Genomic DNA, 22,861 nt, shown 5'->3' on the forward strand with positions numbered 1-22,861 from the left:
AAACACACACACACACACACACACACACACACACACACACACACACACACACACACACACACAAACTTCTGGGGCTGATAAAGTTAGAAAACAAATCTAAGTTGCTGTCTTCATGAGAGATTAAAAAAAGAAGAAAAAGGGCTTCCCTGGTGGTGCAGTGGTTGAGAGTCCACCTGCCAATGCAGGGGACACGGGTTTGTGACCTGGTCTGGGAGGATCCCACATGCCGCGGAGCGGCTGGGCCCGTGAGCCATGGCCGCTGAGCCTGCGCGCCCGGAGCCTGTGTTCCGCAACGGGAGAGGCCGCGACAGTGAGAGGCCCGCGTACCGTAAAAGGAAAAAAAAAACACGGAACCTAAAGTCTCCACCTTCTCCCTTTAACACAAACTACAAATGCTGGCCTGACATTCACTGACATGTTCTTCTGGCTCTAATGTTAACTTTTTGTACGACCTTGGGCAAATCACTTCCTCCTCTGGGTTTCATCTTTCTCCATGACTGGCCTTATTTATGACCACTTTCCACCCCAGCTACAAACTTTTATGAATTAATGAGTAGTGCAAGCAAACTACTTATAGCTCTAATTATTACTCAAACTTTGATGTGAATGTGAAAGGCAGAGTAGTTGGCATTCTTACATGAGCACTGATAGGCATCTCCAATTACCAGCAAGAAGAACTATAAATGGTAAACTCACTGACAGGTACGTAAGCAGAATCTTCAGTTCCTTACCTAATGATTGCCTCTGATTTTCATCCCATTTAAACAGATGTTTCACTTCTTTAGTTAAGAAACCCTCCCATAAATACAACTCAGTGATTCAATGCACTGATTTTATAACATTAGATGACAGTGAATTGTTTGCCTTGGGAGAATCTTTCTCTGGAGGACTTACTAACAATTTTTATAGATTTTCCCATATGGACATAAGAAAGCTCAGTTGCACAAACCTGGAGCAACATTCTCAGTTTCTACAGGGAATAAACACCTCTTCACTCAGGAGGCTTAATTCCACCATGACCTCCCCCATTAAGAAATTCTTCAGGGAATTCCCTGGTGGTCCAGTGGTTAAGACTGTCTATTCAGTTTTTCTGCCCATTTTTATTTTTTATTTATTTATTTTTGGCTGCATTGGGTCTTCATTGCTGTGTGGGCTTTCTCTAGTTGCATAAAGAGGGGGCTAGCCTTCATTGCAGCGCATGGGCTTCTTATTGCGGTGGCTTCTATTGTTGCAGAGCACAGGCTCTAGGCATGTGGGCTTCAGTAGTTGTGGCACATGGGCTCAGTAGTTGTGGCTCGCGGGCTCTAGAGCACAAGCTCAGTAGTTGTGGCGCACGGGCTCAGTTGCTCTGCAGTATGTGGGATCTTCCCGGACCAAGGATCGAACCCGTGTCCCCTGAATTGGCAGGCAGATTCTTAACTGCTGTGCCACCAGGGAAGTCCCTCTGCCCGTTTTTAAACTGGATTTCTGTTGTTGTTGTTGCTGTTATAGAGTTGTGTGCATTCTTTACATATTTTGAATATTAACCCCTTTTCAGATATGTAGTTTGCAAATATTTTATCCCATTCTGTAGGTTGCCTTTTCATTTTGTTGATTATTTCTTTTGCTGTGTAGAGTTTTTTTAGTTTGATTAGGCCCACTTGTTCATTTTTGCTTTTGTTGCTTGTACTTTTGGTGTCATATACAAAAAATAATTGCCAAATATACCCTGAGAAAACCATAATTCAAAAAGAGTCATGTACCACAATGTTCATTGCAGCTCTATTTACAATAGCCAGGACATGGAAGCAACCTAAGTGTCCATCGACAGATTGGATAAAGAAGATGTGGCACATATATACAATGGAATATTACTCTGCCATAAAAAGAAACAAAATTGAGTTATTTGTAGTGAGGTGGATGGACCTAGAATCTGTCATACAGAGTGAAGTAAGTCAGAAAGAGAAAAACAAATACCGTATGCTAACACATATGTACGGAATCTAAAAAAAAAAATGGTCATGAAGAACCTAGGGGCAGGATGGGAATAAAGACACAGACCTACTAGAGAATGGACTTGAGGACACGGGGAGGGGGAAGGGTAAGCTGAGACAGAGTGAGAGAGTGGCACAGACATATATACACTACCAAATGTAAAACCAATAGCTAGTGGGAAGCAGCCGCATAGCACAGGGAGATCAGCTCGGTGCTTTGTGACCACCTAGAGGGGTGGGATAGGGAGGGTGGGAGGGAGGGAGACGCAAGAGGGAAGAGATATGGGGATCTATGTATATGTATAGCTGATTCGCTCTGTTACAAAGCAGAAACTAACACACCATTGTAAAGCAATTGTACTCCAATAAAGATGTTAAAAAAATAAATAAATAAAATAATTGCCAAGATCAAAATCAAGGAATTTCTTCCCTAAGTTTTCTAATAAGAGATTTATGGTTTCAGGTCTTATGTTTAAGTCTTTAATCCATCTTGAGTTAATTTTTGTGAGTGGTGTAAAATAGGGGTCCAATTTCATTTTTCAGCATATGGTTATCCACATTTTTGAACACCATTTATTGAAGAGATTATCCTTTCTGCATTGAGTCTTCTTGGCTCCCTTATCAAGTACTAGTTGACTGTATATGTGGGGGTTTATTTCTAGGATATCTGCTCTGTTCTATTGGTCTATGTATCAACTTTTAATGCCAGTAACATACTGTTTTAATTACTATAGCTTTGTATTACAGTTTGAAATCAGGAAGTGTGATGCCTCCAGCTTTGTTCTTTCTTAGGATTGCTTTGGCTATTTGGGGTCTTTTGTGGTTCCATATAAAATTCAGGATTTTTTTTCTATTTCTGTAAAAAATGTCATTGGAATTTTGATAGGGACTGCATTGAATCTAAAGATGGCTTTGGATAGTACAGACAGTTTAAAAAAAATTAATTCTTCCAATTCATGTACATGAGGTATCTTTCCATTTATTTGTGTCTTCTTCAGTTTCTTTCATCAGAATCTTACAGTTTTCATTACACAGATCTTTTACTTCCTTGGTTAAATTTATTCCTAATATTTTAGTATTTTTGATGTTATTGTGAATGGGATTATTTTCTTTATATCTTTTTCAGATATTTCATTGTTAGTGTATAGAATCAGAAACTGATTTCTGTATGTTGATTTTACATCCTGCAACGTTATTGAATTTGTTGGTTAGTTCCAACAGTTTCTTGGTTGAGTCATTAGAATTTCCTATATATAAGATCATATTATCTGCAAATAAGGACAACTTTACTCATTCCTTTTGATTTGGTTGTCTTTTGTTTCTTTATCTTGCCTGATTGCTCTAGCTAGGACTTCCAGTACCATGTTGAGTAAGAGTGGTGAAAGTGGGCACCACTGTGTTGTTTCTGACATTAGAAGAAAAGCTTTCAATCTTTCACCATTGAGTATGATGTCATCTGTGTTTGTTGCATATGGACTTTATTATGTTGAGGTATGTTCTTTCTATACCCAATTTGTTGAGGGTTACTGCTCCAATCTTGAACCCTGGCAGAAGCATCATCATGAATACTTATCAGACGCTTGTTCTATCATGGCTGATGTGCCTCTAGACCCCTCTGGCATTGTACTGAGGGTTTTCTGCATCCACTTTTGTCATGATTGTCACTGACAATGTTCCTTCTCAGATAAGTTAGAATTTTCTCTTCCCTTTTTGGAACATTGGCAGAAATACTACCCCATTTTTACCTTTAAAAAGTGGCTACTGAAGGTACTTACTCTGTTGTTTTTCTTCTTAGTTCATAAGAGACTCAGGAAGAAAATAATATCTTTGTGTCACACTTTCTGTTCCCCACTTCCAGGTTTCTTACCATGATAGAAGGTGACTGGAAAATCCACACAGGGTTCCTAGCAATGCCTTTTATTGTTTTTGTTTTTGTTTCTTTTTTGCGGTACGCGGGCCTCTCACTGTTGTGGCCTCTCCCGTTGCGGAGCACAGGCTCCGGACGCGTAGGCTCAGCGGCCATGGCTCACGGGCCCAGCTGCTCTGCGGCATGTGGGATCTTCCCGGACCGGGGCACGAACCCGTGACCCCCGCATCGGCAGGTGGACTCTCAACCACTGCACCACCAGGGAAGCCCAGCAATGCCTTTTATAGTCAGACACTCAGACTGTTCAATGAAGGAATGGTCAATTCCAGGAAGGTCTTCTCATTAGTAGGATGAGTGACTATTTGCCCCTTGACTTCCTTTGTATCCCTTTCTCCCTCACTCCTGGACTTGGGAACTAACTTCTAAAGTGTGAAAAGTCCTTGAAGTGATTCATTTATGGACTTCCCTTACTCTCTTTCCATTTGTTCCTCATCCTCCCTTTCACCAAGATTTGAAATCCTCTCTTCTTCACCCACACATCCATGTCCTTCAGGACTATCAATGAAACTGTTTGTAAGGTTTCTTGTTTTCCCATCCATTCTACCCTATTTATACTTCTTTCGTGTCTTGCAAAAACAACTAATGAAATTTGAATGGGTCTCAGCTTTCACCTCACCTCCCTGTATTTATACAATAATTTAAAGTAGACAATGTGCTTTCTCATATGTATAGGGACATTTGAGTATTGACTCACCATCATTCATTGGCCTCCTTCCCCTGCCAACAATACCTTTATTTCTCTTGGGGAATCTTTTCATTAAACCATTTCAGGTATGCATAGCTGGGATTGATGCTATTCCCAGTTATGGAGTAGGGGCCATGTGAAGTGCATATTAGCAGCATTTCCCATTCTAGTCACCATCACAGTGTCTTGTTCATGGCTTCACTGGTGATCCCACTACAGTGAACAATATGGGAGGTGTCCTTGAATGGGTTTTTGTGAATGAAAACCTTTGTTCCGCTGGATAACTGATATGTTTCCCACAAGACACAGATTAGAGAAAATGTATTCCTAAGTGTTGTTGACAGCCTATTGCCTCTAGGACGGGAGAGTTTCCTTGAGAATGGAATCTACCCTAAGGAAGCAGAGATGAGAAATACGGAAAGGGAATGCAGGTCATGGTTAGATCATCAGAGTTCTGGATAAAGCCAAGCCTGCAGATTCATTCATCCCTATATTCTGCTGGGACTGAAGCAACGATCTTATTGACTATTCAAGTCATTGTAGACTGAACACTGAGTCCTCTGGTTCTAACGCATACCCTGTGAGATTAATAACATTATCTTTATTTTAGCAGAAAAGTAATAGAGCCAGAGAAGTTATGTATTTGCTCAAAGATACATAGCTAGTCCAGAAGTTTTAACTTCAAGTTAAAAAGCACCAACTATAAAATCATCTGAATGACTTTTTCCCACTTAAATTTTCAGTGTTACCATATTCATACTAGAAAATATTAAACATTTTGGTAATGACATCCAGGCTTTCCACAAGGTAACTTCAATCTATTTGTCTTAATGTATTTCCTATCACTGCAGAATTTCTTTTTTTTTTTTTTTTGCCACACCGTGTGGTTTTCGGGATCTTAGTTCTGTGACCAGGGATCGAACCTGGGTCCACGGAAGTGAAAGTGCCAAGTCCTAACCACTGGACCGCCAGGGAATTTTCTGAGCTCCAGATTTGAGGAGTCATTGCCATACAGGTCCAGTTACACCACTAGCAACAGGGAGCATCCCCTAAAGTTAGGATGTAAGGAGAGAAAGGGGCCAAAAGAGAATCACAGGGAACATTAACATTTAAGTCTCAGAAGACCGCGAAGGAGTTGATCAGACACATGAGAAGAACTAGACGAGAACAGTGTCCCTGTAGTCACAGAAAATTTCAGGAAGGAAGGAACGATCAAGGTTAGCATCTCTGACCCTCCAGGAATCCTGAACCACCTTTTATATAAAAAGAGGAGCACAGGTTTCCCCAGACCTCTTATTATATTTCATAAGAAATTTTGGCGGGAGGAAAACCTCCCAGTTGCTTTATGCAGAAAAATATATGAGGAGCAATAGGGGAATAGTCCAAACCTTAGGCAAAGAGAGTCAGAAGTAGTCCTAGGAATGAGGTTCGGAGCTTCAAAAGTGACCCTAAAATGGGTCCTTAGAAATGACAGCAACAATGCAAACCCCATTTCAGAGACGTGGACAGAAATCTTTAGCCTCTGGATTAAACAACAGAAAAGGATAAAGAGGTTATCCCCATACTATATTTAAGGAGGGAAGGCCTATGGGTGGCAGTGCCTTTGTACATCTGGGGAGGGATAAAAATTTATAACCAATTTTCTGCCTCTGTACCCTGGGTCTAGTGAACTTAATTCCAGTTTTATCCATATCTGTCCACATGCTGATGTCAAAAAATCATACTAAAAGCAAGAAACAGGCAGAGTTGGGTGATCTTTGTAAGTGCCCAGCCACCTCACACATATCCGACTTAATGTATTCTCTGCCAATCACTCCCTACCTGGTAACCATGTCCCAGATGTCACTGGACAGTGCAGGCTATCGTCAAGTGTAGCATACCAACCCAATCTCAAGGCTGCCATGGATCTACTAACATAAGTTCAGTCTTTTCCTGGTAACCCTTCCCCAAATATTCCCAAGAATAGCCAGAAGCGTTCACATTTTAACCTGCTACAGGATCCTCACCAGTTTATGAGTTGTACAAGGGGCCTCTTTCCTTTTAAGAGTCCCAGGGAAGGCAAGGAGAGGCGGGGGATTTCAGCAGTAGCTGGAGCTATGGCAGCTGATATCTTACTCCACATGACTCATGGCTGCTGCCTGTTCTACCACCACCCTGCTCCACATAGGGCAGCCAGATTGAGCAAATAAAAATATCGGATGCCCAGTCTGAATTTGAGTTTCAGATACACGACAAATAATCTTTTAATATAAGTATGTCCCATGTAAAAAAAATTATTCATTGTCCATCTGAAATTCAAATTTAACTGGGCATCTTGTATTTTGTCTGATCCCCTCTTCCCCCTGCCACTCTCAAACCCCACTCTTTCAGAAGAGGTTCCCACAGCTGTTATCTAGGGACGGAGTTCTTTCCTTTTTTTTTTTTTTTTTTTTTGCTGAATAATACTCCATTGTCTGTTTTTTGCTGTACGCGGGCCTCTCTCACTGTTGCGGCCTCTCCCATTGCGGAGCACAGGCTCCGGATGTGCAGACTCAGCGGCCATGGCTCACAGACCCAGCCGCTCTGCGGCATGTAGGATCTCCCCGGACCGGGGCACGAACCCGTGTCCCCTGCATCGGCACGCGGACTCTCAACCACTGTGCCACCAGGGAAGCCCAGTTCTTTCTTTTTGACCACAGCCTTTTCTTTCCCATGGTTCACACCTCCCGCCCCCCAAAGGGAAGCTAAGTAAGGACCAGATGAGGAGAGCAGCCAAGACGGTGGGGTAGAGAGACCCAGAGTCCACCTCCTCTCAGGAGCACATCAAAATCACAACTATCTGCAGAACCACCATCAGTGAAAAAGGCTGCAACCTACCAGAAGGGCTCTTCTACAGCTAAAGACATAAAGAAGGAACCACAATGAGACCAAGACCAGTGGTAGGAGGGGGAACTCAAGATACAAATCAAACCCTATACCCCTCAGGTGGGCGATACACAAACTGGGGAATAATTAGAGTGCAGAGGTTCTCCCACAGGAGCGAGAGTTCTGAGCCCCACGTCGGGCTCCCCAGCCCGGGGGTCTGGCACCGGGAAGACGAGCCCCCAGAGCATTTGGCTTTGAAGGTCAGCTGGGCTTAATTGCAGGAGCCCCTCAGGACCAGGGGAAATAGAGACTCCACTCACAGAGGGCGCACGCAAAATCTCACGTGCACAGGGACCCAGGACAAGAGCAGTAATTGATAAGAGCCTGGGCCAGACCTACCTGCTGGTCTTGGAGAGACTTATGGAAAGGCGGCTGCGGCTCACCCTGGGAACATAGACACCGGCAGCAGCCGTGTTTGGGAGCTCGCTCTACCGTGAGGAAGGCGGTGCCGACGGGCGCCATTGTGTGGGCTCCTCCCTCTGGCGTTTAGCGCCAAGACGTGGCCCCGCCCAACAGCCTGCAGGTGCCGCTGGGACGCCCCAGGCCAAACAACCAACGGGGCGGGGACACAGCCCCAGTCACCTGCAGACGGGCTGCCTAAAGAGCCCACAGCCGCCCTACCCACCAGAGGGCCAAGAGCCCTCTCCACTCACCAGCCCCACCAGGAAGCCTGCACAAGCCTCAACCACCAGGGGGCAGACACCAGAAGCAGAAAACTATGATTCCCCAACGCAGGCCAGACCCTAACCTGGGACCAGCTGGGCCCTGGCCTTTGCCCACCAGCAGGCCCATGCAACCTTCAGGACACCCCCGACCCCATACCCAACAGTGTCAGGAACAGCCTCCCACACCCACCAATGATCTGAAATGGGCCCTGGGATGCCTGGGTCCTGCAGCCAGGCTCCAGGAACCAGCTCTGCCTGCCAGTAGTCCCGCACTAATTCCAGGCCCTGGCTTCACCTGCCAGTGGGTAGGCAGCAGCCCCAGAATCTTCGGGACCCTGACTCTGCCCACGAGTGAGCCAGCCCTAGCCCCGGGGTCTCCTAGGGTTCCGCAACCAGCCACCTCATGACCAGGCCCTGCTAAACAGCAGACAGCGGCATCTGCATGAGGCAGGGCCTGGCAACCAACCAGACTAGGGGCCAACCAAGCCCACCAGACGACCCACACAGTCAACCCACCACAACAAAAGGACCCACACGGCACTCTTAGAGGGCATCCCTAGAACGTATAGCTTGGGGAATGAGAGGGGAGTGCACTTCTGGGATGCACAGGATGCCTCCTACAGAGGGCCACTTCTCCACGGTCGAGAAACATAACTAACCTACCACACACATAAAAATACAAATAGCAACTTAGAATGAAGCAGCAGAGGAATATGTTTCAGACTAAGGAACAAGGTAAAACCCCAGAAGAAGAACTAAATGAAGTGGAGACAGGCAATCGCCCAGAGAAAGAGTTCAGAGTAACGATCATAGACAATCAAAGAACTCAAAGGGAGAATAGATGCACAGAGTAAGAAATTAGAAGTTTTTAACAAAGAGTTAGAAAATATAGAGAACAACCAAATAGAGATGAAGAATACAATAACTGAAATGAAAAATGCACTAGAAAGAATCAATAATAGACTAAATGATACAGAAGATCAGTGAGCTGAAAGACAGAAATCACTGCTACTGAATAGAATAGGAAACATAAATAAATAAAAGGACCAGATGAGCCCAGCTTCTCTCTGCACCTGGAATCCCTGCTCCTTCCAGCCACCAGGTCCCGTAGCCTGGTTGGGCCCATTCTTCCAGACTTCTACACATAGGGGTCCCATTGCTTCTGCCTCTTAACCAGCCCTCTCAGGGTACCCCAGTCCATCACACACACGTTATCTGTATACAGTATGATATATTATTTTGTCTACTCAGAATCCTTTCCTTTGGAGATCCACTCTTCCATTCCCTGTGTTTCAGGAGGTGCTGGTCCTTTCTTACTCAGCCCTTGGAATGTGGCCTAGGCCATGAGATTCACCCAAGCCAGAGAAGTTCATCTTCCAGACCAAAAAGATTGTTCAAGGCTTGACACCTGCTCAGGGTCAGGTCAGAATCCTTCCCCAATTTCCCTGTGGGAGATAAAGACTATTCCCTCCCTATGGGATTATTGGCTGTAAGGGTGGTTTATGTTGACTCCCCTTATGGCCATCTTCTCTGACACATAAGGGTCACTCTCCGAAATAAGAGCAAAAGGCAACTATAGGAAGAGCAACAGAGGGGAGAAAGAGTGGAAGCCCAGATGACATTGATAGAAAGAGCCATACAGACCTAACTCGAAATCAGCTTAAAAAAGAAAAAAAAGAGAGAATATAGTTGGTCATTTAATTTTTGCTTAATCGTGTTTGATTTGAATGTGAATCCTAAGTGAAATAACATGTCTAAACATCAAATGGATATTACATCCATGTTTCTTTAAACAGACCTCCTTGGCCCCATGAAAATCCAGCAATGTGGCTGGGCACCTGTTTTGCTGTTCGCAAAAAAATCTCTATGATACTCAGGAATTGGTCGGCTGGGAGCATTCAGGCTCTCTAGGGGACAACACAGCCTAGCTCAGTGGGTTCCACCAGGCTCTTCAGTAACCCAGTACAAACTGCTCTTTAATTAAGTACATGGGCACGCATGCAGTTTCTTACACGGATTCTGTATATACACACAATCTATGTGCTCAACAGGCTACGTATATAATTATCAAATGTGGAGATACCAAACTTCCTGTGTGAAGAAGAGTTCATGATAATTTGTGTCATGGGGTCCCAAGTTGATCAGTCAAGGCTGAGTTACCTTGGATTCAGGTATCTGGGCACGTCCAGCAGATTTCTGGAATTGGTACACGTGAAATCAACTTGTGAGAAGTCATGACAACAATAAAACTGTGTGAAAAACAAAAAGAGGGGTGTCTGTAACCTTCCTGTTACAGGAAGGGACACTGAGGGTCCAAGGCAGCATCAGCCTTCCGCAGCAACTGCTGGGTGGGGGTAGGTTTGCGGCGCCTGCACAGCCCTTGAGGACCTCTACACAGTGGGCTGAGGTGTGGGAGCTAAGAGAGCTCCCTGAGGAACCCCAGAAACTGATGGGGCTCCTGACTGACCTTCAATTTCCTCATCTGTAAAATGAGGGCTGGGAACTGACCACACCTACATCTAGAATTCCCTTTTTCTTCTTTTCTCTACAGAGGGAACCAAAGCAGAAAAAAAGGGATTATGAGTTAGCGCTTAGAACTGACTGATATTTCTAGAAAGAAAAGTCAGTTAACGGCACCTCTGGGGACAGTCATGACATGTTATTAGCATGGAGCTAAATCGAATCACAGTAGACCTTCCAGGACTAAAGGTCTGTGACAAGCCATGGCTCATTCCCAACATGGAAAATTGAGAAGTTTCTAGAAAGATGGGAAGCTACCGTTTAAGCAGCAGTAAGCCACAAATACAGAGTCAATGGGACATTCCATTATACCACAATACAATGCTTCTTTTATTTATTTATTTTTGGTTGCATTGGGTCTTCATTGCTGCGCGTGGGCTTTCTCTAGTTGCAGCGAGCGGGGGCTACTCTTCTTTGCGGTGTGCGGGCCTCTCATTGCGGTGTCCTCTCTTGTTTCGGAGCACGGGCTCTAGGCGCGCGGGCTTCAGTAGTTGTGGCTCACGAGCTCTAGAGCACAGGCTCAGTAGTTGTGGGGCACGGGCTTAGTTGCTCCACGGCACGTGGGATCTTCCTGGACCAGGGCTCGAACCCGTGTCCCCTGCACTGGCAGGTGGATTCCTAACCACTGCGCTACCAGGGAAGCCCGATACTTGTTTTAAATGTTAGCACTGATATGCTTCACATTTTCCAATATTGTGGAATGAGCACAGTCCACATTTTATTATATTAGGGAGTTTATTTCACAGTAAAGAGTCAAATGTCAGAATCACACGTTGGTCACTGACATTAACATATAAGAGGAGCTACTTGAAACAAGAGTCTGTACTATCGAAACAGCCTGGAGTGGGGGGATGGGTGCTACATAAGTGAATTTGAGCCATTGATGCAAAAGTGGTTGTTCCTAAGGGCTCATTCCACACGGCCTTTCCCCATGTCCTGTGTTCCAAGTCTTCTGATCCTCCATTATCTAATCTCTTTCTTTTTTGCTCTTCTGTCCTTATACCCCTTCCAGTATGCATTAGTCTAATCTCACATGTCTCCATTCCTTCCTACTCTCTGTCTTCCCCCATCCTCCTGTCCCTCCACCCCACCATTCTCCTGACCCTTCATCTCTACTGTCCCCACTTCTCTGCCCTACGTCCTGTTGCTCCTAATCTCCTTGTCTCTAGTTCCTCTGTCCCTCTGCCTTTTCCGTTAGACGTTGACTTTTGGATCCCTGCTCTATTACTTTTACCTGCAATTGGACATTTTTTCTCCTTTCTGTTGTCAATGAAAATTGACAATCAAGTTAAGCCAAACTGAAGCTTGTAACCCACGAGACAGGCTCTCAGAAGCTCTGAGAACTGTTCCGCCTGTTAGAAGTCGAAGGCACAGTCATCGATTTTTGAGACAAAGGATCGTACATCAAAATGACATACTGATATTTTACATAAAGTTCACCAAAGGTAAGTAGTTCAGGTAAGCATGTACAAAGCGAGCGGTCAGTCACCATGACCCACGTACAGAGTTGGGAAAGAAAGCGAATCTTTTAAGAAGTTACATTGCTAGCATCAGAAGAAAGGGCAAGAAATGATCTTTACAGTTGAGCAGGCATTCCCACCGTTGAGGAGCTCTGGTTAACATGTAATGCAGATGCACACCACACATCAGGGAGGGAGGGAGGAGGTCCAAATAGGCAGAGAGAATTTTATGTTTAAATTTTCTCGTCCTGCCTTAAAGTATACATTTTATTTCATCACTGTCCATTACTCAAGCTGGTTTTGACAGAAAATGAGTTCCTTCTATGGAATTTCTTTTCACTGAAAATGTTCTATCTTAAACGATACATCACTCATCTGAACACCCTTTATCAAACCCTTTACTTTAGATTCATACAGGGAGAATTCCAAATCCCAAGTCCTGAAATGCTTTATAGAATCCATTCGTTCTTTAAGGCACTTCAGATACTGCTTTATTGAGGGAGAAATTCTGAGGCAGAACTTTAGCTCCCAGTTCGAGGAGCCCTCTTTTTTCGATATGTCCAATAAAAACTGCATACCGAGTGCCATCGCCTCACCCCCTGTCTGCTTCTTTTCATCTAGCAGCCTATTCACTTTTCTGCAGCAGTATCTCCCCCGCCAGCTGGCTCCAGTCCTCTTCCACCAGGTAGGACATGGCATGAAAAAATTCCTATAAGCTAATGCGGTAAAAGCTGTATTTCTTTTTTTTTTTTTTTTAATTAATTAATTACTTTATTTATTTTGGGCTGTGTTGGGTCTTCGTTTCTGTGCGAGGGCTTTTCTCTAGTTGTGGCAAGCGGGGGCCACTCTTCATCACGGTGCGCGGGCCTCTCACTGTTGGGGCCTCTCTTGTTGCGGAGCACAGGCTCCAGACGCGCAGGCTCAGTAGTTGTGGCTCACGGGCCCAGTTGCTCCGCGGCATGTGGGATCTTCCCAGACCAGGGCTCGAACCTGTGTCCCCTGCATTAGCAGGCAGATTCTCAACCACTGCGCCACCAGGGAAGCCCGTAAAAGCTGTATTTCTTGATGTCAAGTCCCTCTTGGTAGCTGTTGCTGCTCACGAAAGCAGCAAGGCTGAGCCCATCTAAACTGTGCTTCCTGATGTCACCTTCTTCAAACACGATGCCCTCAGCTGCCAAGGGGCACAGCCCCTCAGGACCTTGTCCCGGGTAAGCTCAGAGCAGACCCCAGGGGCACTGTGGGGCAGGAAGGTGGAGACATAGGCCATGAAGATGTCAGTACAATTACCGGGCATCTCCAAGACCTCTCTGCCTTGCTTTATCTGCCCCTTCAGCCAGGAGCAGACCACGCAGCAAATGCCTGGAACCTGACATGCTCTGTTAGAGAACATCATTCCTTTGTACAATGCCAAGGGCATTTCTGGCTTGCTCCTTATCTGTGAAGTAGGAGTTGAAATACCTCCTCCTCTCAGGCTTCTCTGAGGATGTGGACATGGGGTGGTTCTCCCAGCAAGGACTCCAGATTTCACAAAGCCAGCGCCCAGGTGGTGACGAGAAGGGCGGACCTGGGAGCATTAGCGTTCCTCCGCAACAGAAGGTACAGCACATCCTCCGTGGGACTGGACCTCGGCCTCTTCAACCTCTCTGCAAAGGGCCCCTCTGCAGCTCATCACAGTCATCCAGGATGAACAGGAGCCACTCCAGCTGCCTCAGAGTCTCTGTGATGGGCGATTGATTTTCCCCTTTCTCCAGAAGAGGAGCTGGTCCAGTCTGCCCTCTGGCAGCAGGACCACTTCTCTGCAGCTCACATAAAAGACATCATCCAGGGCTTCCCTGGTGGCGCAGTGGTTGAGAGGCCGCCTGCCGATGCAGGGGACACGGTTTCACGCCCCGGTCCAGGAAGATCCCACATGCCGCGGAGCGGCTAGGCCCGTGAGCCATGGCCGCTGAGCCTGCGCGTCCGGAGCCTGTGCTCCGCAACGGGAGAGGCCACAACAGTGAGAGGCCCGTGTACCGCAAAAAAAAAAAAAAAAAAAGACATCATCCAACTGGCCCTGATACAGGGTGCCAGTGGTCCAGTCCAGCACCATTTTCTGGCCAGTTTTGTCTTTCCCATGTCAGCCGACCCCTGTAGCACCACTATGGGTGGGACCTGGGAGGACTTTCCCCCTGGATGTAATAGATCCTCCACTGTAACAGAGTCACAGTGGGCTGGGGCAGACAGGCAGATGACGCTGGGCTCCCTGAGCTGGCCGTGGCCACCAGGAGCAGCTGGTTGTAGCCGCCCTGATGCCCCCTTCTTGACGCTCCTCTAGGCCGTGCACATGCTCTCGGTACATTTCTCCATAATCTGCGCTATACAGTTGAGGTGTTAGGGGTGAGATGGGAATAAAAAGAGACAGACTCCGGCCTCTGTCCTTTGGTTTCATCTTCTGTGCCCCAGAACTTGTATCTCTCTGAAAGTTATACTTCTAGGGGCATGGGGAGGGACCGCTGCTCCTGCGTATGAGGGTGTGTATGCATGTGTGATGTGCATGTGCCCACCTGTACGAGTGTGTGAGGGTATGTTCTGTGTGTGTGGGTGTCCATGGGGTAGGAGTGAATGCTTATTTCCCCATGTGCTCACGGGAGTGTGCTATGGACGCTTGTGTATTTTTGTGTGGGGAAGGCGTGTCAGTGTGCAACAGCACGTGTGTTTGTAAGAATACGTGTACATGCAAAAGTCACCGTGTGTGTGAATGTCTGAGTGTTCAGGTGAAATGTCCCCATGTGAGATGGTGAGGACAGAGAGAGGAGAAAGGAAAGGGAAGCTGGAGAACGGCGAAGTCACAGGAGCCTGTCCCTGGTAAAGACCAAGCCAGATGCCAAAGATAAACCAGCTCCTGAGCAGAAGCGCCCCGACTCTGAGTCTATGGAACCCTCCCGTCTCTATGTCAGAGGAGCTGTCAGGCCTGAAAGGAACCTGTGGAGGGAGCACAGGCACGGACAGAACCTCCATCCTCCCCGGGCACCCACTGGAAGGGATGGGGGTTGTTTAGGCACCATGCCCACCTCGCCCTCTGGTGGGCATCAGTCTGCTGGCTCCTTGAGAGATCAGGATGCAGGGGCAGGCTGTCCTCCGTGAGAAGCAGCCTGAGCTGCCTGCACGAGAGAAGCTGGGGAAAGCCCACTCCCTGAGACCGCTTCCTCTGGTTAGCAGAAACCCCTTCACCATCACCACCACCCCAGCCTCTAAGCCCTATTTTTCATACTCTCCCCTCCTCTGGCATTACAGTCGGAGATAGCAGTTGGGGCATTATGGCCATAAGATAGTCTTTCTATTAATAAATCCCCTCGCTCATCTCAGGCCCTCCCCCTAGCAGTGGTCAGAGCCTTCAGCTGGAGGTCACTGGGACCCTCAGGCACTGGGGCTCCCCGGCAAGGGCAGAGGGCAAGAGCATGAATTACAGGTTATGCGGGGGGTGGGGGGTGTCCTGAAATGTCATGGGGGAAGGAGAGTCCAGGGCCGCCCCGACCTCTTCTCTCCCCTGCCGCGTTCACCATTCAGACACGTGTGGCTGAGCTAGTCCACGAGCTCCAACAGGTTCATGACTGTCAAGACTTGAGCACCACTTTCACAGCCTCCTGGGCTCCACACATCAAGATCAGCCATGGAGCCAGATCCACCCGACTCAGACCCTCCATTTCCCCTCGGGCCAGGGGGCACTGGCCCTCCAACAGGGTTCCATCCTGTAAGTGGGACTTCAATAGCTCGAAGCTATTGTCCTCAAGGTCACTCAAGGCCCCGAGCAATGCCTTCTGGGGGGTTGCAGGCCAGGATCATGGTGTTCAAGGGGAAGGGTCGAGTTCAGACCGGTGACCTGGAGAAGAGGTGAGGGGCTGGGCAAGCCACTGCGCACAGGCCAGGGAGACACACACCAGACACGTGCAAAGTTCCAAGAAAGGTGAGCAGATGAAACACACGCAATTTTCCTAGTCGTTCCTCTCTGCGTCTCTCTGTCAAGTGACGTGTGATTGCGCCAGCAAATAGGTAGGAAGGTGTGCAAGTGTGTTGATAACTCTCTCTCTCTCTCTCTCTCTCTCCTTTCCTCCCTCCCCCAGTTCATCAGGCTCTGTATGCCTCCTAAGACAATTTGGTGAAGAAAGCAAATTATGTTGAAGTTTTAGAAGTGACCCCTCACCCACTGTGTGAACTGTCAGAGCTGGTGTGTAATTGCTGGGACTACAGAAGTACGGCAAGGAGGTAAAAAATCTCTACTCATCAGCCCATTGGCCTCACGCCTCAGAGCTCAAGGAACTCAGCCACACAGCAGATTGCAAAGCTGGACGTCTTCTAATTCAGAGAAGGAGACTAGTTCAAATAATGATAGGAGAAATGGCCACTTTGAAGGCCACTTTGTGCCAGGTGATTTACAAACATTAGCCGATTTGATCACCACAGAAATTGTCCCAGGTATCACTCCAGATGAGAAATTTGACAGTCAGAGAATGTTCCAAAGCTACACCAGTGTGCAAAGACGTAGGATTTAAATTGTGGCTTATGACCTGGGTAGATAGAGAGAGACAGAAAAAGATGAAAAGACAAAGACAGAAGACAGACACAGAAACCAGGTAGTTAGGCTAAATGCTACCCCAAATTGGAAACATTTGGACACTAAAGAAGCAGAGAAAAGAGAGCAAGCTCTCGAGTTGTGCTTAAAATATAGAATATGTTGGCAGGGTGGTGGTCTTCAGAAGAAGAAAAGCAACAACTGATAGAAAGCTTTCAGAGTGCAGAATTACACCCGTGATCTATAGCCAACGGGGAATCTATCTCAGTAGCAAAATGTCTGAGAGTGAGCAAAAAGTATCTGGGAACAAGGAAAGTTGCTGAAAGTCAAACTTCAAGAGTTTTGACTACACATCAAAAGGAGAGAGAAAATTTTAGGACTATGTTAGGATGCAGGGACTTTGGGTGCAAGTCACAGGGCAGTTTGGAAACACAGGCCTGTTGATGCAAGAGCTATTGACAATAAAGCCTCAGCATCCTCTGAAAATCTCTGCTGTTGGTGGAGCTAATTCAGGAAATAGCAAGAGAAGACAGCACCAGAGCCTGCCAAGGCAACGTGCAGTCTAGGCTATGTAGGCTTGGAGAGCTGTGGGTGAGGCAAGGATGACTCAGCTCCCTGATGCAGGAGCCTGACAGGCAAGGTCCTGGGGACTGAGCTGAAACAGATCCCTTTTTCTGATCAGAGAGCTTCCAAAGCCAAGCCTGGGTCCACTTAGCCCAGAGCCACTAGTTCACTTCTGCCTGGTGGTGCTGGAATTAAAAGGATGGGTGTGACCCCCTGACACCTACCCTTTGCTACCCAATAGGTCCTAGTACACGTGGGGCTGGAACAGATGAAGGACACCCTGAGCCCCGGAGAAGCACAAACACTCACACGTTCCATCTGATCACCAGAGGAAAACTTGACCTCATTCTTCCATATATTAAAGTTGAGAAACAAGGGATGGGCTGAAAGGATGAACTTATCATCCATGCCAAGAGAAAAAGAGCTCAACGGCCCCTCCATCTCTCTCTCTGAAGCCCAAGACTCTTCAACTTGACTCCAGGCAGCCTGGGCAGTTTGACTCGAGAGGCAAAGGAATGGGGCACTGTCACCACCATGTCCTTCACCATGCCTCCATTTTTTAAGTTGTTGAAACCACTGGAGGATGTGCACCACCAAAATGAAACGGAGGAAGACGGGAGCCCTGTGAAACAGGAATCCAAACAAGGAGAAAACAAGTTCTAGAAGGCAGCCGATCAGAGGGCCTAGACAGCTGACAGGCCAGAAGGAGAGACAGGAGACAGAATTCTCAGAGACACCATCTTCAAGGAAAAAAAGGACTGACAGATGAAACGATGCTACTGGCCTCCTGAAAGATCCTACTGAGAAGCTCTCTGGAGGCATGTAAAAACTAACAATACGTACCAAGAGAACCAGACAAATGGATGAAATAAGGAAATTACTAGCTCTAGGAAAAACAAAAAAAGAAAAAGAAAAAAAGACAAAGAAAAAAATACTATCAGCTCTAGTGAAAACAAAAAATAAGGAAGACAGAAGTGACATAATAGTAAACTACAACACTCAGGTGTGAATGATGTTTGCATAGAAATAATAACCAACCACTAAATATTGATCTAACTAAAATGTATAATATAACCATATGGAAAGGATAGTGGTAGAATGTTCCAGCATAGGAAGTCAATAGGTAATGCCTAAAATTGATGACTCAAAAGGTAGCAGTAGACTGTATTATTTAGAAGTGCAGAGATGTAAGAAGAAACAATTAAGATCTAAAGTAGTTGTTTCCGGGAAGAGAGCCTGGGGGAAGTGGGGAAGGATAGACTAGGGAACTGCTGTACTGGTAGCTTATTGACTAATGCTAATTGACTTTTTAAACTATGAGCACGTATTACTCTGATAAAATAAAAATGAACGAACAGGGGCTTCCCCGGTGGCGCAGTGGTTGAGAGACCGCCTGCCGATGCAGGGGACGCGGGTTCGTGCCCTGGTCCGGCAAGATCCCACATGCCGCGGAGCGGCTGGGCCCCTGAGCCATGGCCACTGAGCCTGCGCGTCCAGATGCGCAATGGGGGAGACCACAGCAGTGAGAGGCCTGCGTACTGAAAAAAAAAAAAAGAACGAAGAAAGAACAGGAGGTAAAGAAGTGAAAATAATAATACTGTGTTGCAGATATGAAAGCTGCTAGGAGACTAAATCTTAGTTCTCATCACAAGGAAAAAAACTGCATAACTATGTGTGGTGATGGATGTTAACTAAACTTACTGTGGTGATCATTTTGCAATATATGCAAATATTGTGTCATTATGTCATACACCTGAGCCTAATATAATGCTGTATGTCAACTATACCTCAATAATAAAAGAAAGGAAAGGAAAGGAGAAAGGGAGGGAGGACGGAAAGAAGAAAGAAAGAAAGGAATGAAGGGAGAGAGGAAAGAAGGAAGGAAGGAAAAGAAAAGAGGGAAAGAAATAAAGAAGTGAACATGTATAGACAAATCTTTTAGGAAGCTTGGTAACAAAAGGAATTAGAGAGCTAGAGAGCTCCGGAGGTGTTGTGGGAGATGTAGGGTTAAGAGAAGGTCTTCTTTGTTTTAACACAGGTGGGGATGGAAAAGATTAGAATGCTGACAAAAGCATCCAATAGAAGGGTCAGGTTAGAAATGCAGGCGAGAGAGAAGTACCAAGGGCAGAAACGGAGAACGTGGACTGGGATAAGATTCAAAGTGAAGGCAAAAGATTGGCTTTGACAGGAGGATGGAGGGAACATCCTGTATCCACGCCCGAGGAGAGAGAGGGGTTCGTAGAGCAAGGAGGGTCTGTGGGGTTTGTGTTTACACAATGAGGGTAATCATGTCTGGTGGTCCCGTATTCTCTATGAAGCATGAGTTGGAGCATCTTCTAATGGTGAGAGGTCTAGGTGGAGAGGGAAGAAGCCCTGGGAGCCTCTCTCCTGTGCACCTTTCCTCCCGCTCCAAGGCTCCTGTGCCCAGTGCTCAGCGAGTTCTCCCAGAGTCCAGGAGAATAGGCAGGAATGGGAATTGGTCTCTCCCAGAGCCTTAGCCCGGCTGAGGCCAGAGACAGAAGCAAGACAGCAAAGAACTGAGCCTGGGGCTTCCCTGGTGGCGCAGTGGTTGAGAGTCCGCCTGCCGATGCGGGGGACACGGGTTCGTGCCCCAGTCCGGGAGGATCCCACATGCCGCGGAGCGGCTGGGCCCGTGAGCCGTGGCCGCTGAGCCTGCACGTCCGGAGCCTGTGCTCCGCAACAGGAGGTGAGAGGGCCGCATACCGCAAAAAAAAAAAAAAAAAAAAGAACCAAGCCCGAAACGGAACGAGACAGTCACATAGATCACGTGACAGAGAGAGCCGAGCAGAGAGGCCACTTCCTGCAAAGGGTCTGCCTCCTCTGCAAAGCTCCAGGGCTGGAGATCACGGGGCCAGGACCTGAGAGCCACACTTGAAGAAACTATAGAAGTGAGATGCAACCATCCAATTTTAACTGGAGCGTGGAGGTAGAAAATGAAATGAGGCCTCCCTCCCTGTTAACCCTGGCCTGACTCGTGGGCGGGACTGATGAGTCCCAAAAAGGAGACCGTGGGCGGAAACAGAGATACAAAGAGATGCAAGACACAGAAAGTCAGAGAGAGACAGACAGGAAGGAGTTGATGGGTATGGGTCTCTCTCACATACACACACACATTTATATAGTCTCTCCATACATAAGGTTTTTTGGACAGCAAACTCCCAAGAAACAAGGGTAACCAGAAACATGTGTGGAGGAATTGGCGTCTCTGAGTGAAGCTACCGGAGTTTCCTGGTATTTTGATCTCTCCCCACCCACGGAGGCAGATACCAAGGCAAAGTTGAGTACACATCTTCACCCTCCTGCTCCCAGGCCTCTTTCTGCCTAACACAGGCAGGGCCCCAAGCCCAGTCCATCCTCCTATACAAGGGGCTCTTTGTGAAGATGATCAATGGTCACCACCTTCTCCTTTGCACCTTGGTCAGTTCTGATGGAGGATGCGTGCAGAGTGGGTCAGCCTAAAGGTCCTCCTGAGACAGGAGCACCCACAGCCATTTGGAAGTATCTAATCTCCAGTAGGAGAGGCTGCCTTTTCTCAGAAGTACTGCCACGTGGCCTTGGAGGGGAAGACCTGAAACCTCCCCATTGATGTGGCAACAGATAACAAGATGGCGGTCAGTAAAACAGACAGGCTGGCAAAACACATGACAAAATTGCAGTGGTCATCCGTAAAGTTGGACAGCTCTGACAGTTGCCTTCCACAGCATGTTCCTGAGTCCCTGGAGTGAAGCACAAGCCCTGCGCCCTCAATACCCATCGGTGTTCAGGCAGAGGGCGGTGCTGTGGCTTGTCCAGGGCTGCTGTCCTGGGGTTTGCTTGTAGGACTGAGGTAAACTTGGTGAGGGTGGCAGCCTGCAATAAAGGGCTTGTGTTGAGATGAAAGCGGGGGGCTTTACCCAAAAAGGCTAAATATAGCATCATCAATAAGTGGAGTGTGAAACTCAGTCAAAGAGAGAAGCTGGGGGTCACAGCCAGAACCTGACATGAGGGGCAACACTCATGAATGAGAAACGGAATTGAAGTTACAGGGAAAGAAGTCAGTCTCCTCAGGGGATAGAAAGCAGAGACTGGGACGGGATGGGCAGGGTCTGACAGAGCTACATTGAGATACGAGACTAAGTTAACAGTTAATAACATCCCAAGTACAGCACAGGCATGAACAAGGAGCCCCATGTTAATTCAGTCCCAGGGGCTGGAAGGAAGGAAGGAAGGAAAAAAGGAAGGAAAATGGAACTTGGGGGCCTGGAGAGGGGGGAGCCTGGGATGGGTTGAGGTTAACAAGCAAGAGAAAGAAGCTGCACTGACCCAAAACCAGGGGGAGGGAGAGAAGGCCAGAGGCAGGTGTAGAAACTAAGATGTGGATATCAGAAAACCGGAGAACCAAGAGAAGGGAGTGCCAAGCCAAGTAGGCAAGCAGGAGACTGGTCCTGGAGAGCCTGGGACACAGGCAAATGCTGTAAGTGATGGGTCGCCTGGTCAGGCTGGTTTTGGGCAGGGTGGCCAGCCAGCTGACGGGGCTCAGTTGCCGTGGCTCAGTTGCTGTGAAAACACTCACCCATGCAGGAAGCAGGTCTGTGACAGCCACAGAAAGTGCCTCCAGGCAGAGGGCCTTAATGGCCCTGAATTCCAGTGTGACAGAGGAGTGTCCGGGGCTGGTGGGGCCTGGGTGAGGAGCACAGCTTCCTGAAAGCTGCCTGCGGTGGGCAGAGACAAACTGCTGGTGGGAGACAACCCACCAGCCTGCCTGTGCCAGCCCCAGTCTGCAGAAGGACAGGGTGGTTGGCCACTAAGTTGCAGTTCCTGTGCAGCTCAAAGTCCCAGCTGCAGACTTGAGAGGCCCTGGAGTGCCCCCTGGTGGTCCTCCCGTAGCTGGAACTGAAGCCAGGGCTCCCTTCACTCCAGCCGTCATTGCTATGGGGGAATGGGTGCATCAAGTTACAAGCCTCACTTTTTTTTTTTTTTTTTTTTTTTTTTTTTGGGGAAGAGGCCCCCTCCACGCTGTGGCCTCTCCCGTTGCGGAGCACAGGCTCCGAACGCGCAGGCTCAGCGGCCATGGCTCACGGGCCCAGCCGCTCCGTGGCATGTGGGATGTGGGATGTGGGATCTTCCCTTACCGGGGCACGAACCTGTGTCCCCTGCATCGGCAGGCGGACTCTCAACCACTGCGCCACCAGGGAAGCCCACAAGCCCCACCTTTAACATGAGCCTGCAGCTGTGACCCTGGTCTTGTCAGGCAGGACTGTCAAGCACATTCCTCAGGACAGCCAGGTACCTACGTCTGATGGGGAAACGTGTCAATTTCACTGGGGCACAGGATCCCCAGATATTTGGTCAAACATTTTTCTGGGTGTGTCTGTGAGAGTGCTTTTTGATGAACTGAACGTTTAAATTGCTAGATTGAGTAAAGCAGATTGCCCTCTGTGATGCTGAAGGCTTGAATAGAACAAAAGTGCTGTGACCCTCTCAGGTAGGAGGGAACTCGCCCTGCCTGATTGCTGAGGAAGAACACTGACCTTTTCCTGCACTCAGACTCAAACTGAAACATCAGCTCTTCCAGGGTCTGGAGTCTGCCAGCTGTGGGGCTAGAAGTACGCAT

General features: G+C 47.6%; 1 protein-coding gene across 1 annotated transcript; it reads right to left on the minus strand.

The window, feature by feature from the left end:
• Positions 1 to 11,786: 11,786 nt before the first annotated feature.
• On the minus strand, positions 11,787 to 22,861 carry NLRP10 (NLR family pyrin domain containing 10). Its single transcript, XM_007459870.1, is given in 18 exon segments — positions 11,787 to 11,934; positions 12,414 to 12,478; positions 12,480 to 12,788; positions 12,790 to 12,865; positions 13,179 to 13,323; positions 13,326 to 13,515; positions 13,517 to 13,613; positions 13,615 to 13,787; positions 13,790 to 13,881; positions 13,884 to 13,966; positions 14,183 to 14,228; positions 14,231 to 14,344; positions 14,347 to 14,421; positions 14,424 to 14,483; positions 15,674 to 15,733; positions 15,736 to 15,931; positions 21,821 to 21,884; positions 22,779 to 22,861. Coding segments are annotated over 18 exon segments (2,076 nt in total).

Source organism: Lipotes vexillifer, unplaced genomic scaffold, assembly GCF_000442215.2.
Source record: "Lipotes vexillifer unplaced genomic scaffold, Lipotes_vexillifer_v1.1 scaffold61, whole genome shotgun sequence".
NCBI classification, from domain to species: Eukaryota; Metazoa; Chordata; class Mammalia; order Artiodactyla; family Lipotidae; genus Lipotes; species Lipotes vexillifer.